Source organism: Orbicella franksi, chromosome 14 (genome assembly GCF_964199315.1).
Source record: "Orbicella franksi chromosome 14, jaOrbFran1.1, whole genome shotgun sequence".
Classification (NCBI taxonomy): domain Eukaryota; kingdom Metazoa; phylum Cnidaria; class Anthozoa; order Scleractinia; family Merulinidae; genus Orbicella; species Orbicella franksi.
The window spans coordinates 11000911-11018034 of NC_138158.1; the positions used below are offsets into that span (position 1 = coordinate 11000911).

Below are 17124 nucleotides of genomic sequence, written 5' to 3' on the forward strand. Positions count from 1 at the left end.
AAAAACTCAATAATTGTTTTTTTGTGTGTGTTTTTTGTTTTTCAAAACTGGACAAGACACATTAAAAACAATTTTTGATAAGGGAATTCTTCAGTTTATGTCAACTAAACTAGTCTTCTAATATTAGAAACAACAGCTCTGGTATGACCATGGAGAAATGACAGTTTACAGCACAAAAATGACATCTAAACGTCCAGTGATGAAAACTTACAGTAACTATATAAATCAAAAGGCTCTTATTTAGGAAAAACATAATTTACAACATAATTAAATATAACCAAACATGTGTACAACGTTTTTTCATAACTACTAGGAACATTTGAGAAAATAGAAGTTGAAGAACAACTATTACGAGTTTAAAAAAGTATTGATTATGATGCATATACTGGGAGCATTTTCCTGATGACCAGATGATGATCCTCTCCCCGTTATTGAGTAATCAGTTGTTACATGTACCAATTAAAACCTGTCTACAGGCTAAAATTAAAGCAGCACAGGTATTTTGGCTGATAGAACTTTAAATAAAGGAAAATAATGGCTATAAAGATACCTGTACATTTTTATTGTGCCTCTACAATAATGTTGCAAGATGCTCTATTAGTTTAGATATCAGAGTGCAATTTCAGGGTTTGAAAAATAAAGTACACAAATTTGAAAGCCTGAAATATCCTTGGAATTTATACTGAAACATCTATTCAGCTCTGATTAATTTCTGTCTGTTCTTTAACCATCCATTTCTTATCCATAAATTTTGTGATTTCAGCATTAACTATAGGATGATCAAGACGATCTTTCCACAGTCTGTCAATCTGAAAACAAACAACAAAGTCCCTTCAGTTGAATCTCATCAATAAATTTTTAACATTATCATTGTAAATCTTCATCACTGCCATTGTCGTCGTCGGTATTGTCATCATCATCATCATCATTGTCATTGTCATTATCATTGTTATATTATTATTATTATTATTATTATTATTATTATTATAAGTTGCCTAATATGTAGTTCAACATCAAAAAAAGTCGAAAAAAATGTTTAAAACTCACCAGCGGCTCTGTATTCCATCCAATTTCTTGGGCAGATGTTTGTGGGAATTGAAATTTTTTAACTGGTGTTTCATTAGACTTTTTAATGACTTCTAAAAAATTGTCTGAAGGGTAAAAAATAACAACATACTGAATGAAATAATCACTGAGAAACTCATCTGCAATAACTCAAGGATACTCAAGATCTTTCTAATGAACTCAGACAAATCTTTTTATAATCGAGAACACTACTGAAAACCTGAATGAAGAAGAAGAGAATAAGTCGACGATCCCTTATGGATGGTTATGAAGTAGATTAAGGAACCTTGGTAGAGTTTTGAAGATCTATGCAGATCCTTCGACATATTGCAATGTTCTGCACTGTGGTTATACATGCAGACTTTAATGGGCCATTCCATGTTTTACCTACGCCTCTTATTGAGGTACAAGAAAATCTGAGGGGGAGGGGGGAGGGAGTCTTTAATGGCTGTTTCTGAAGGGGCAAGTGTGCTGGCACCTTTGATCTTTTAATAAATTCTGAAGGGAGAGGTGTGTCTGCGCTTTGATGTTCCTTTCTTGAGGGTAAAAAGGTTAATTTTCTGAGGGGGTAAAATTCTAAGTACCTCAACAGAGGGGGGAGGGGGGGGGGGAGAGAGGTGCGGATATTAACTGCAATGGCCGCACCTCATGTACATTGAATGTGAAGCTCTTTAATAAAGCTTATTAACTAGGAATAATTAGAGATTAGAGCCTGCCTTCGACAAGCTTGTTGGCGCATTGAGCTTTAGTTTTTCCTGTAGAGACACCCGACACGAGTTTAGGCTTGCAATCTCCTATTAACGCTGCTATTAAACGTCGAACGTAATAACAATTACAATGAATTTTAAGTCTTCACGTACCGTCCTCTTCACCATCCGCAGAATCGTGCACAGAATTAGGTTTTCCGGTCAGTGTGTACACTAGAAAGTGCAATGAATAAAAAATGATTGCTTGAAATATAAAGCTAGTTCCAAAAAGAAAAATCAGAGTCACAGGTGAAACTCTACAGCTTACTTTTCTTGAATGGATTGATACTGTAGTTTGTGTATAACTTGTGATTTCGTTGCTCTTTCTTGATCGTTTCGCATAAAATAGCATTTTGATGCACGTAATTCACTTCAGCATTGCCTTTTGATCCCATAGTTTTCCTTGTTCTTCAATAAAATCCTTTTGACTTCGAATGGTTTGCGAGACGCATGAGACACAAATACAAAATGGCGGACGATACAAACGTTTTGGTGTAACGTAGTCATGGCAACACAACTAATTTCTAGGATCACGCGGTCGCTTGGAGATATTATCCCAGAATGCAACGAGAAAATTACGTACCAGGGGCCCGTTTCTCGAAGGTCCCGAAAAGTTTTCGCACCCGTAAAGCCGTAGCAAAATCTCAAACCTTATGACTACAGAGCTGTTTTTTCCACCTATCCTTTATACGAATAGAGTTCCCTTCATACAAGAAGTTTCAGGAGTATACACCTGTCTGTCTGTAAATACCGATTACACTAAAAATGGCTTTTCGGGCCCGAAAAGTTTCTGGGGCTTTCGAGAAACAGACCCCTGTGGTTACACTGATGTGCGATTTTCAGTACATAACATCACGTTGTCACAGCCCAGGGAAACCACCACTACCATAGGTGGGACTCACAGCATTAACAGCTTTATTTGTACCCAAAACTTACACATCAGTTTAACCAAGAGAAAATTTTCTCTTGGTTTAACTAAAAATTAACTAAACGGAGTACTGTCTGCCCAAAATAGCCCGCGTGAGAGGCTAGAGAAATAGGGCTGCAATAATTTTAAAACAGAACAGTACTGATCATAGCTAAGAGGCCAGGGCGGAACATACGCTCACTTACATAGACACACTCAAAGACAATCGATAATAACACGAACATCTATTCATGAGGGTTACAAAGCCGTGGGCTGGGTATCCAGATCACGTTTTATCTCTCCGGTTTTAACAATAGCTTTGTTCATGACTTCACGACTTGCGCTTTCCTCTTGAAGGCCGGTGTCCATATAACCGCCACGATTGCTGTAATCGCCACTAGAAAAGTTGAGCAAATGCAACTGTTTTTCAGTTTTTCCTCATCCATGTTATAAAATAATTGTTCATTGGTTTGGCTGTGTCGGGATCCATTGTCATGGCATGTATTAGATTGAGATCTCGGCCACGCTTCGAGTACCTTACGAAGCTGGCGGTTTAGCTGGGGTAGGCAGCGCGAACCGCGAAAATTCGCGGCGAATCCGCGAGAGGCCTTGACTGACAAACGAAAAACCCTAGCTAGCATAAGCTAGCATGCTTCTCTTGTCAGGTGGTCTTCACTGAAAACCCCTTCATTCGTCTTAACTAACTGATGATCAAATATCTGCTGTTTCATGCCTTCCCTTCGGCCGACCAGTTTACAAATCTGAGACAATGCCATATTATCCCTTTTTGAATTCGTTCGGTTTGATGAATCAAACGATCAATTGCATGATGTACAACAGGACATTTGCGTTTTTTTTTTATTACAGAATAGAAAAGTCAGCATTCGACTGTGACTTCACTGTTTCTTAGAAAGCGGCTTTTTAAGGCCAGAACAATTGTTTGAAGGACCTCACAACTGAGCTTTACGGTCTAATGGATTGTCTAGTGTTTTGCCTGACCGAGCGCCAAAGCTTAACACAACTTATACATTTTTATTTCTAACAAATCCAACTGTATTTTGCTACTGATACGTCTAAAATGAATGATGAAGAAGAGATCCTTCTGACCGGGGGACCTGAGTCATTTATAGAAATCATTACGCTGATACAAGCAAAGAGAGGGAATCGTTACGACGTTCAGTTCGGAGTAATTCTGGCACCATTTCCAAGCAAAATCTAATGGACAACAGACAATTGATTTATGATATAGTTAAAAGTATACATGTATAATATAATATATCAAAACTAAAATAATATTTAACCTTGTATTGAAAATAGTTCCAGGATGACACCGAAACGTCGTCTGCTCTTTTCACTTGTTTTTCGCACTGTGTCAATTGCATTTTAATCAGTTAATAGACCACTTTTGTCCTAAACAGTTGGGATCGGCTTTGCTGAACAAATCTAAAAAGTTATTAGAAACTGGAAAATGGATTACTTATAACATGATTAATCTTTTAAGAAAATAAAAATGTATTAGAAATTAACTAAGTGTACAGCGGGTAAACGAAAGCTGATCAAATAAATTGGAAGTAATAAAAAATTAACGTGGAATTGTTTTGTGATGAAAAACTTCGTTACACGGTTTGTGCGCTTGCGAAATGAATTTGCGTGCGAACACAGAAGCGCCCAGAAGCGTATAATTTTGGATTTGTACTAAAAGTCAATTAACCTGTTTCGTATAATTTGTTAATCAGCTTAAAGCCGGTTTTCAAAGGTGCGATAACATGTTTGCTTTATTGTTCTTCTGTTGATATTGAATTTATTGAAATGTTCATTTTTTTTTAAGCCAGTGTTCTGTCTCAAGAGGCCAGTTACTTGTTCGTAATTAATATGTTCTTTATTAAAAAGCAGCAATACGGGTTATTCATGTCACGTAGGCTACTGTGGAGATGTACACATACATAAATATATATCAATGCAAGCGTACGTTATTGTCGTACTGTACTCTCATAGTTACAGAAAGATTTCACTTGCAAAATAACGACTGAGTTTGATATGGTGACAACAACATCGACCACAACCACGTTAAACAGCACATCATCGTTTCTTATAACGCCGAACGAAAGCTTAATTCAGTTCAGACGCGTCATAGTATGTGGAAGTGGAGGTGAAGTTTGGCAAACAACAACAGCTGTTGATCGTGTTAGCTTAGCACACTCACCGCTAGGTGCTTGACCGAGCACGAATTCGAAGGATGCCCGGTGCAGTTACAGAGCCGAAGACCTCACCTTGGAAGGTTACAGCTCAAAATGTCGAGGAGAGAAGAAAATTCAAACATAATAACTCCCGCATTGCATTACCTCTAAGCAATGCAAAAATACATCGACCAGGCTTGTATCTGCCCACGAACAGAACTTCCAACTGCAGTGCTGGCTCGGAAAGTACAGCACAATTGAACACGACTTTGTGCGACCAGAATTCCAGCAAAACGAAATCTTCAAAGAGAGCAGACGGGATTAAATGCAAGGGACCAGGTGACTCGAAGAATAGATCGGAAACTTTATTCAGTGATGCATCTGGCAGAATTGTCTCAAAATTGGATTCGACTACATTACGTTGTTCGTGCAAAATAGCTATGGATGCAACTGAGTGCAAGAAATCCGGAAATCCTTCAGAGGAAGCCGGTGGAAATGTTGCACAAACAGTGAAGCTGAAAACTGTGAATGTGAATCCCTGGAGAAAGGATGGTGTAAAGGCATATACAGCTAGGATTGTTGAACCCCATCTGTCAATCAACGATGGAGATAAAAGCCCTAAGAGAAACTTAACTCGTTTGGTTTCACTTCTGCAAGAGTGCAGTGACGTGAAAAACTGCTCCTCGGCTGGGAGAGAAGGAACCGCAAACAGAACATCATCATGCAAAGCTGATGATGGTAAACCACAACTCACAAGTCAAAAGTTGCTCAAACCAGGGAAAATATTTTGTTCTCATGGAGGTGTTTCTCAAGACTGTCATATGGGCGAGAACTGTCTGTCTGGAATTTTACTAGTTACTTCAAAAATACCTTCAAAACCTTGGCCTTTTCGGCAACTTCCACCTATAGAGAAAGTACCATCAAATAAGGTAAAATCCGATTTTTCGATGTTTGAAAGGGGTCCGAGATCGTCTACGATGAAAAAAGTGTGTCACCTTTGCGAGGAATGCCGGAACACGTTTCGAAATGTCAGTTCAAGAGTTCACGGTCCTGATATGGAATCGGAAAACCTGACTCGCCTTAAATGTAAGCTGAAACTAAAAGAGCGGGAGTTGTTGAATATGGAAGGCAATTTTGGTAAAACTCTGAGCTCTAACTCTAATGAGCTAGCGCGGGATGAACCAACAAAGTGTAAGCTGGGAGAAAAGTTCACTTTGCCAAAGTTGTACCTCATGCATCATTCCACTGCTACTACTTATCATCAAAAGGCGAGAAAAATGAGAACAAAAATGACTGATTCGATCATTTCTGCGTCAGAAGAGTGCTCAAATGCAACAAAACAACGTTATTACAAGCTGGCAAAGGTAGAGCGGTTGGATAGCGCGAGCTCTCCTCGAGACAAACTTGCTAAGAACTCGGCGAAAATGCCTAAGGTACAAGGACCTTTTTCAGCGGTGCTTATGCCAACGGCGCCACTGCGAGGGTTCACGCCTCTGTGCTCAACGGAAAGCCCAATGCTGTGGACAGAAAATGAAAGTGACGTCCAATGCGTTGAGCAAGAAAAAGAAATGACAATAGAAGACTGACAACTAGGAGAAAAAATTAAGGGAAAAGGAGTAGAATATATAGTAAAATCACAACTTGTAGTTAAACAAACATACAACAGCTAGAGGGCTTAAGCGTGTTCGAAAATTTAAGGTGGCTCTGAACCCTACCTACAGAATTTTTTTAAATTTTGCCACGGCAAAAGCTGCGTCTTATCATACTTATTAAAAGTTGATAACATAAAAAAAATTCACTGTGCCATTTTTTAATTATAAGCCCCCAAAGCTGTAATTAAGGGTGTTTTTTGGAGGTCGTACTGTTGCTATGGTAACCTATTGTGTCACGAAAATGATATCAACGTGTTCACCAATGATTGGGCAGTATTTTGTTACCATGATTGTAGCATCAAGTGATAAAGAGTGGTTATAACGACCCATCAAAATCTAAGTGCTGGAAACTGTTTTGAGCCACCTTAATTCTAATCCATTTTATAGCGCGCGAGCATCTCGAAAAGTGAAAAAAAAAAAAAAAAAAAAAAAAATGAACTTCGTTCAGTCAATCGGGGTTATCAGAATTATTCAGGCAATGAACGTGTTGCTTGGTCTCTCACGCGGTACGGTGATTGTTACTTGCTCTTTACGCCGTTAAATTTTACCTTGTATCGATTTTAGGCTCTCCAGCGACGTTTCCTTCGCACGTAGCCTGCGAACGCTGACGTATTTCCGGCTGTCGCTTGTCTCCGCACTCGAGTTTCATTGTATCACGGAATCTGATTGGCAAAAGAGAAACAAAAACCATTACGTCACAGAAATCGTTTCCTGGCTCGGGTTCGCAGACGTTATTTTTCGGCGGACACAAGCGACAGCCGGAAATACATCTGCGTTCGCAGGCTACTTCGCACGGGGATATGAAAACGCCATCCGAAGAGAATTTTTCGGAAGTTCACACAAAATTGGTAGATTAAATTTTTAAAAAATAATAATACAAAACATATATCTGTCTACATTTTCTTACTATCGAAACCAGTGAACAGTTTAATGTCCAGTGTAGTAAATGACCAGTGACCGTTTAATTTTTAATGAAGAATCAAAACCCTCTCAATGTAGTAAAGAAAAACAGAAACTATTATCGCACTATGTTACTGACATACAATGCTTAAGGCTTTTTCCTCTAAGTTCCCCTGTCTCAGGGCCTTTCCATCTTAAATCCGTGGGGTTGCCTATATTCCCTCAAATTTCTGTCCCCTAGGGAACAAAGCCCTTTTTCAATTTCTAAATTCCCAGATCTAAGGCCTTTCCCATTTTACGCTCTTTCAGGTTAATAGACTGTTCAGTCGATATATTAAAATTCAACTTGGCAATGAGACCTAGAGGACACAGACAAAGGAAATTGAATGACCATGTTTATTCATTTCTTTTGTTTGTGTCCTCTAGGCCTCAATATCAAGCTGAATTTTAATATGACAAAAGTAACCTATTGCATTTTGTGAAAATCAAAATCAACATAAAATGAGAAAAAATGGGAGCCTATGGACAGACTCACTGTTATGAAGTAGAGAAAGTTGAAACACTGCGATATGAACTTTTTTCCTACTCTCAAACATAAAACCGGTCCTGAATTATATGCTCAGAGGGGTGTCAAGGAGCCTAATATTTTCCAAACAATTTTTATTCTTTGGAAAATCTTTAATCCCGCCTCTTCGTAGTCCAGTCCAGGGGCTATTTCTCGAAGGTCCCGAAAAGCCGTAGCAAAATCTCAAACTTTATGACTACAGAGCTGGTTTTTTATTTTTTTTATTTTTTAACTTATTCCTCATACCAACAGAGGTTCCCTTCGTAGAAGAAGTTTCAGGCGTATACACCTCTATGTCTTTAAATACTGATTAACTAAAAATAGCTTTTCGGGCCCGATAAGTTTCCGGGGTTTGTCAGTTGAGCGAGCGCTACCAAACGTACGGGAAAGGGGAAGGCTTGGTGGCTGAGCAAAGTCCAAAGAATCAAAATGGTGGTCATACTGAGCAAGATTCTCCCACCGGCACATTGGTTGAATTCTAAAGTTTCTGGGATCGCGGTTGCCGCTGCTGCAGCAGGTATCGTTGTATTATGGAAGAAAAAGCTGAACCAACTTAGCAGTAAAAGGTATGCTTGCTATTGCCCAAAAGCCGCAAGTGTAGCTTCTATGCCGGTGTACAACTGACTGCTTTCTGTTGCGTCATGACTTGTGTATGAGATTTTCGTCCGTTCTTTCAATAGATAAAGACAGCTTCGATTTTAGAACTCGAGTTGATCATTTCATTTTTTTTGTGTTAAACAGTGATGTTTTACTTTCTATTCATTAATAAGCTTATTGTATATTGTTCTGTCCGTAATTGATTGCAGAAAGGATCTGACGGACGATTTACACATCTCTCTAGAGGAGGTAAAGATCTCGTGAAGTTTAAAAAAGTAAAGCAATTGAACTTAATCATATTGGAGAAATCTGTGTTTTATGTATCAACAACACCTCCTAACTCCCTTTCTTGATTATTGGTTGTGCACAAGCATTATTATAGTCTGCATAGTTTTAGTAATTGTGCACAGTGATAATTAAATATGACTTTGAACAGCACCTTCAAGTCTTAGGGAGAGTACAGTTAGAAAAATAGGCAATGAGGAGGTGTTCTGAGAAAAATTAAACAAAGCAAGGAATGCTACTTGGACGGAGCAGCTGAGGGACAACCTTGTAATAGTGAATTATGAAAACAAATGAGGCTTTATTCTAGTTTGTACATGTACAGATGTTTGCTAGAATCGAGATCAGTTTTCAGGATGTGGCTCAAGTCTCCTTTCATCCCTTAAAGGTGCTGGGGAATACAAGTGTTATACATCATTGTTTATTTGTGGCTTACTTGAAAACATCATTTAGTAAGGAAGTTCATTGAAAAATTTTCAAAGTCCAAAATTGCACCTTTAGCAATCATATTTTTATTTACTATAAAGTCCCTCTGTCCTCTCCCTCAATTAAAATATCCCTTTATAGGTTATTTTTTATACCGTTAAGGCTCTGTGTATCAGTCAGTCAATTGGGGTGGACTGGGTATGTAAAATGTAATTTGTTATATAGACGCAAGTGTTTTACTGGAAAATACACTACTTGTCAAATTCATACGAAACCACATCCAGGACTCGAGTGGCATATTTTCCACATCCTCACTAGTGAAGATATCGATGATTTCATTAATACCAAGTTTGTCTAAATTGTACTTTGTTGGTGTATGATCAAAACGTCTTTTGGTCTTCCTCGAAAGTGTTTGGCAATCTTCGGTAATCTTCGGAAATCTTTGGTAATCTTCGGAGAGTTTCAAAAAATGTTCGGCAACGATTGAGTGACCTTTGGACAAGTTTTGGAGAATTTTCCGAAATCTTCAGAAAGTGGTTGGAAATCTTCAGAAAATAGTCAAAAACGCCGTGATCAGTATGTCTATATATGATAAAAAAAAACATTACATGAGGAATATGAATTTTATGTTCGAGTGGCAAGAACAATATCTCACTCATTCACTGCGGTCACTTGTAAGATATTGTTCTTGCCACTCAAACATAAAATTCATATCTTCTCACCACCGTGTAATATCCTCTATGTATTTTGTGTCATATGAATGTTCTATTTTGTTATATTGTACACTGAAATTTTAGTGTTTAAATGTGCTGTGGATTATTTTCAGGAAAAAGCAGCCAAGAAAGAAAAGGCTGCAGTAGATGGTGTATTCTTTAGGTAAATTAGTTTACACTATTCATTCATGCTGACCACTTTAATTTTATGTTGTTTATCCAACAAACACAAAAATGCTTCGGATTTTGACTAATCTTTGTGTTAGAGTAGCCCATTCTGATGTTAATTTACTTTTCAAGGCATTTGCTTTTTTATCGGAAATTGAAAGAATTGTTTTTCACAATTTCAATAATATTAATAAATATTTTTTTATCCAGAAAGTTACTGAGGATTTTGAAAATAATCATTCCTGGATGGCTCACACCAGAGGTAGGTTGTTGATATTAAGACGGATTCCGTTCAAAGTTTGAGAAATAAGTGCAAATTATTTGCTAAAAGTCTACTTATAGCACAATAACTTTTGACACTCACTTAAGTTCATTTCTCTAAGTGACTCCGCAATTAAATTCTCAAGCATTCTCAAGAAAGTTAATGTCAAACCTCGTAAAAATGCTTAAGTGTGTGTTATTGTGTTTTAACTATCGTGAAATGTCTGTTTTAATTTAAATATGGATAACTTCAAGTTCAATTTTCCCTCACGGGGTCAGTTTGAGAGCTAAAGTCTTGATAAGTTCTTCTTAACTGTATTCAAAATATCACCATGTCATGAGGTTTTTTTGGTAACTTAATTTTTGCCATTATTGCTCGAATGTAGATATCATCTTAATGATCATACAGGTTATATGACTTGTACTATTGATACCAACTTTTGTTTCATATGGAAATAGAATTCGTTTATGAATAAATGACAACAATACACTTGTTTTTTTTGTTTAATTTTATTGTTGTAATAAACAAACATTGTACAATATTATTGTAACTAACAAAATGTAGGAATAGAAATTTAGTATAACCTCTGAAATCATAAGTACACTCATGGGTAACAATTTTTAAAATTTGGTTTACTGCAGTGGTTTGAAAAATCTTATACTACTTCATAAATAAGATTGTATCATATGTAAAATTGAACTGCAACATATACAGAAGAAGTTTATGACAATTTAGTGAAGTCTGTGACTTGTAATTGCGTTTTTATATATTGATCTCTGATTATAAAAATGATGTTAGAGGCAGAGTTAAGTTTAAATGGTAAAGACTGTATATGAGCCAAGTGGCCCATTAGGCTGGCACTTATTTCTGATTTCAGTAGCATGAAGGGACTAGGGGTATTTCTACTCACCCCCTGGATGGAATGCTAGTCCATCACAGGGTTACCCCCAGCATTCAATTTGCTGGTATCCATTTATATACAGTGTACCTGGGTGGAGAGAGGTACTGTGAGAGTAAAGTGTCTTGTCCGAGAACACAATGCAATGTCCCCAGCCAGGACCCAAACTTGGACTGCTCGATCCAGAGGTGAGCACTCTTGAGGCCACCATACCTCCCTGAGGGAGGTGTGGTGGCCTCACCCATGGGAGTTATTCAAAAGTGCCCAAAATTTGATATCCAGAACTTGGGTGGAAGACAATCAATAAGGTTGAAACTGTGGCATTTTAATTCTTATGTTACAAGTCTGCATGTGGATTTTTAGAAAAATCAGCTGACCCCATTTCCAAGTCTGCCCCAGTATCTCAGGCAGAAGCTCCTACAAGTATCTATTAGGAACACAGCTCAGTCCAGAGTACCGGTAACCATCAGTGTGTTTCATGAGAGTTAAAATTAGCAATTTTGTATTTTATCTTCAGACTGGTTACTTGGCACTTGTCGCTGCATCTCTGATAGCAAGGACATATTGTGATGTTTGGATGATACACAATGGAACTTCAATTGAGAGGTGAGCTTTCTCAAAGACACTCAGAGTACATAATACAATTTGCTGTGTATAATTCTGTGAATCCAAGGTAAATTTGGATAAAAGGTTAAGTCTAAGGTACAGTGTAAAGGAATTTGCTTTGAGTTACACAATGCACATACCGGTAATAATTTTTTCTTGCATTGAGTTACATGTTGTTCAGTTTAATTTGAGGACTGTATGATTGTGCAATTTTCTCTGGGGTAACCCGAAAACACTGACTCCCCGTCCGTGGACCCCCTCTACGGACCGGGTCCACGGACTACCTATGGACCGTTCAACAGACTATCCCTATAGACCCCTCTACAGACCAACCCCCAAAATGGAATGAAAATAATAAATTAGTATTTCAGTTACGGGTTGTCTTATAGATTATTTGTGTCGGCTAAATTCCTAATGTTACATTGTGCAAATGTAACAGACTTGGGTTCAGGCTCAGGCATAATTTATATCATTACACATTGCCATTTCCTTTGCTGTGGCCATACAGTGTATGAAAGACCAGGAAGCCTTCAGGAGGCCTCTGGGAAGCCTCTGGGAAGCCTTGAAATTTGTGCTCTTTCCCCTTTGCCATTTTGTCCAGCCCATTTTACCATGGGTTCGTGAACTCGTTCCAGGCTTCACAATTTGCTCAGCAGAATTACAGATACAAACAAGCTTAAACGATCTAAAATGCATCTACCATAGCCAGATTGAGCCATGCATCTCCATATGCTGAAAACAGCTTTAAGGCATTCTTTTTTTGGGGGGGAGGGGGGGGGGGGGGAGGAGTTAAAAACCCAAGTTCATTTGCACAGTGTAACATTCAAAATGTCCCTGACACGAGTAATCTGTTACACAACCCATAAGTGAAATCCTTGTTTATTATTTTTACGCTATTTTGGGGTGGTCCATGCAGGGGGTCCATAGGCATAGTCCATGGACCGGTCTGTAGGGTAGTCCACCAACCTGGTCTGTAGTGGGGGTCTGCGGACAGGGGGTCAGTGTTTTCGGGTTACTCTTTTCTCTGGGATGCTATAATTATAATGACCGTGCATGTACAGCTGCACACTGTATGATTACTCAGGCAAAACAGTTTTTAAAAATCTGTCACTGATAATTATGATGTACATTTTACTTTGAATGCAACTTGTCAGCTACATGGGCATGTACAACTTATATACATGTTCATCTTATCTCATGAATGTGACTCTAGCAGCTTTGTGCAGTGTGTTTACAATATTGTGCAAAGGATAATTATACATGTATATCTTTAGTTAATTGTTGTGTTCTAGAACTTTCCACTACAACTGTTGTAGAAAGTACATGTCATGTTCAAGTAGAACTCTCTCTCAATAAATTAGACATTCTAATATTCACCAATATACACAAATTGAAACTTGCACCATGTGCATTCTATTCTTAATGTGCATGCTTTTAGGAGACAATGTAATACAAGTATGTATCTAATGTTTAATTTATTACTGTCCTGTAGGTCAATTATTGGCCAGGATTTTGCAGGATTCAAGGATAATCTTCTTGCACTGGTTTATGCCATGCCATTTGTAAGTAAATAGATTTAGTGATAATATAATTATTATATGTCAAGTCAGCATGGGGGGTGGGTGGCAGGTTGCAGGTCACAGGTTGCGGATTGCAGGTCATGGGTTATGGGTCGTGTAAAATACTGTTAGAAAACAAGGAAAAAGCAATAAGGGCTACATGTGAAGGTATATTGAGTACAGTTAGGAGGAAGTCAGTGGCATTTGTAGCTTATTATAGCAATAACAGCTACATGTACAAAGTAAAGAGTAGGGTCTGATTCAAGAGCAGTTAGACAACTTGTTATAATTGTTGTACTGTAGCTTAGTTAAAATTTGTTTATTTATTTAATAATTAGTAATGTTTTCAATTTGTGTTAAATTAAAGCCTGCAACAAGTTACAACCAAACTACCTGCAAGAAATGATATATGTCTCTTGCTGAAGAGTCAATTGAGTGGTCCTTGGATAATTGTCAGCAATTTTGCATATAGCTCTGAGCTTATAAATTTTTTTAATAAAATATGTTTCCATGTTTGTTCATTGCATTTTATAACAATTAATTACTTGATATTGCTGGAACCTTAAGATGCAATCAAGGTATTGATATTTATTTGTTAATTTACATGTATTGTATGAGTAACAAGTTTTCCACAATCAAATTATATTATTAACATAAACTTTTCTTTTGATAGATATCAGTAGTAAACCAGCTTCTCAAGGTCAGTAAGTTTTAAGTGGATGCCTCACCATTGTTGTCTTTTTATATGTTTTGTTTGATATTTTTGATGTTTGTCTATTGATCATTCAAAAATAAATCATGTTATACCATGCCACAGAAAATGCAGCCAATCAGAATACAGGAAAGCTATAATTTGTAAAACGCGATGGTATTATATCCAACTTTCCCATCGTGTGCTACATATTTGACTGTGTTGGCCAATGTATTTTTTTATGGCTTGGTATAAAATAGTTATGCAACACTTCCTCATGGTAATTACCATGGAATATCCCACTTGTATTTTCTTATTCCATGCTCACTAAATTGATTAGAGGTATTCAAATGCATCCACTTGAAACGAAGTGATGATGATGGTTCAACTAAACGGCAATAGGTTATGAGTGATGTGGTTAAAAGTCACCTGAAATTCAAAACAGAATATGGCTATCTACTGACAAGGTTGATTGAAACTAGTATAAATAATTGTAGCTGCTTCAGTAAGTGTGTGTTGAAAGTAGATGCAAATGAGGTTTTTTCTTATAGGAATATGTATCATTGTTAAGTTTTATCCTTAAAATTTGTAGACCATGTGCTTACTATCTCTATGTTATCACTTTTTTAATGTGGCTATACATATATCATTTTTAGTTTGGATTGAATGAACTGAAGCTGAGGTTCCGAACAAGATTAACTCTTCATCTGTATGAACAGTACCTGAGGTATAATAGTTACTAATATCACTACGATAATGCTATTTCCAATTGTAATTATGGTAAAATTTAACTTCTTGCATTAGCTGTCCATTGTGCTTACTAACAGGGCGAAATTGGCGCTCAATAAAAGTCATATTTTGACTAAATATTCTAGTACATGTAGTTAGTTTAGTTTCTCTGAAATTAATGATTCATTGGCCATCTGCTTAGAGACTTTTTTAAACTCCTTTGTTACTCATTTGATTGCATATTATTTCATACATGTAGGGTGGTCTAATTTAATGAGCACAGCTATTCTTATGGTAACTTTACATATTTTTCCTGTTTTTCATGTTGTGTTTGGATATAATTATTTTTCACTTATATTTTTAGCATGTTCACATTTTACAAAATGAGCAACTTGGATAACAGGATTGCTAATGCAGATCAACTTCTTACTCAGGTCTGAATTAATTACATTGTATGTCGAAGCACGCTTTATACCTTATTACCTGAAATTTTTGCAATACGTTTATTTCGTGATTTTGAGGTGTGGATATTTTGCCACACTTAAGAGGCCCTGCACCTAAGAAACGACCGATGATTTCCGGCTAAAAAATAAAATCGGCCGATTTTTATCTCTCAAGTAGAGGTTACCGAATACTATTTAAAAATGAATTTCTTTTGTTTCAGTTTCGCTTTAAACCAAAAATATCGAGCCGCAAAGTTTTTCCGTCTGAAAGCAGCAAAATCAGGCCGAAAATAAGCCCCCGCAAAAAACTGTTCAGAAATTACTATCGCAACGCAAAATAATGAGAAAACTACACAGTGTTGAAGAAAAAGGCCTTTTAATGCAATATCATTCGATAAACATCAAAAAACTGCCGAAGCGATTAACAAATAAAGTTTCAAATATTGCATACTAAATTAGATGGAGCGTTGGAGCTGATTTTAAAATAATTATTTCTCAAAAGTTCAACGCTTTTGAAAGCAATCACAGTGATGAATGAGACATTGGAGGGATACAAATCACGTTTCTGGAAAAACATTTTTCGGCCAAAGTATATTGACCCTGTACAAAGCGTTCAAAGTTACCGTTTTTACCGTTATCCTGCTACTTCGGCGAAACACTTCTCTTTTGCCAATACGGCCGTGGATAGCGTGTTAAACGCCACTTTAAACCTTGCTAGGCATTCAAAGACCGTCCTAAGTAGAAGGAATTAGAATTAAGAGAGAAAGGAAGATGAAAAATACACAGAAAAAGAAAATAACTCGAAATTACCATCTGCTAACGAAAGTTGAATCTGGAAAATGTCGTCGCGTGACAGCGGCCATTGACGTTATTTGTATCAATAGCGGTGGAATCCAAACGAATGCACAAATAGGAAAACAATTTTTCCCGGCCAGAAAACGTTTAGTGGAACAATGTTATGTTATTTTTCACAAATGATGGTCACTCAAAAAGAAAAACTTCCCCAACCGCCACACCGTTTTGGCCGCAGCGTGATCTGAGTTGTGGGGTCACGACTGGATCTCTAGCCGCTGACCGCCCGAAGGACATTGCAGACTCGTTTTCCCACGCTCTTGCGACCTTTACGTGACCAATGACGTCACTGGCCGCTGTCACGTGACGACATTTTCCAGATTCACCTTTCGTTAGCAGATGGTAATTTCGAGTTATTTTCTTTTTCTGTGTATTTTTCATCTTCCTTTCTCTCTTAATTCTACTTCCTTCTACTTAGGACGGTCTTTGAATGCCTAGCAAGGTTTAAAGTGGCGTTTAACACGCTATCCACGGCCGTATTGGCAAAAGAGAAGTGTTTCGCCGAAGTAGCAGGATAACGGTAAAAACGGTAACTTTGAACGCTTTGTACAAGGTCAATATACTTTGGCCGAAAAATGTTTTTCCAGAAACGTGATTTGTATCCCTCCAATGTCTCATTCATCACTGTGATTGCTTTCAAAAGCGTTGAACTTTTGAGAAATAATTATTTTAAAATCAGCTCCAACGCTCCATCTAATTTAGTATGCAATATTTGAAACTTTATTTGTTAATCGCTTCGGCAGTTTTTTGATGTTTATCGAATGATATTGCATTAAAAGGCCTTTTTCTTCAACACTGTGTAGTTTTCTCATTATTTTGCGTTGCGATAGTAATTTCTGAACAGTTTTTTGCGGGGGGCTTATTTTCGGCCTGATTTTGCTGCTTT

At 37.3% G+C, this 17124-nt stretch overlaps 4 protein-coding genes across 5 annotated transcripts in view; 3 read left to right on the top strand and 1 right to left on the bottom strand.

The window, feature by feature from the left end:
- The window catches only part of LOC145467734 (uncharacterized), a 144968-nt gene that overhangs the window by 8308 nt on the left and 119536 nt on the right, over positions 1–17124 (top strand). The gene's annotated exons all lie outside the window — the stretch shown is intronic.
- Positions 2–2214, bottom strand: LOC145467756 (cilia- and flagella-associated protein 144-like). Its single transcript, XM_081451356.1, has 4 exons — positions 2080–2214; positions 1926–1985; positions 1048–1151; positions 2–809 (listed from the first exon to the last, which is right to left on the bottom strand). Exons 1-4 carry the CDS (start codon positions 2204–2206, stop codon positions 696–698), a joined length of 405 nt encoding a protein of 134 aa, XP_081307482.1. The 5' UTR covers positions 2207–2214; the 3' UTR covers positions 2–695.
- LOC145468683 (uncharacterized) lies at positions 4861–6606 on the top strand. Its single transcript, XM_081452391.1, has one exon. It carries the CDS (start codon positions 4955–4957, stop codon positions 6479–6481), a length of 1527 nt encoding a protein of 508 aa, XP_081308517.1. The 5' UTR covers positions 4861–4954; the 3' UTR covers positions 6482–6606.
- Positions 8229–17124, top strand: part of LOC145467673 (ATP-binding cassette sub-family D member 3-like) — a 32830-nt gene continuing 23934 nt past the window's right edge. For both annotated transcript variants that reach the window (XM_081451276.1, XM_081451275.1), the window contains exons 1-9: positions 8229–8578; positions 8819–8858; positions 10144–10193; positions 10409–10460; positions 11876–11964; positions 13457–13526; positions 14197–14223; positions 14871–14941; positions 15308–15377. In XM_081451276.1, coding sequence (XP_081307402.1) covers positions 8442–8578; positions 8819–8858; positions 10144–10193; positions 10409–10460; positions 11876–11964; positions 13457–13526; positions 14197–14223; positions 14871–14941; positions 15308–15377 — 606 coding nt within the window. In that variant the 5' untranslated portion in view covers positions 8229–8441. The remainder of the gene's footprint in view (positions 8579–8818; positions 8859–10143; positions 10194–10408; positions 10461–11875; positions 11965–13456; positions 13527–14196; positions 14224–14870; positions 14942–15307; positions 15378–17124) is intronic.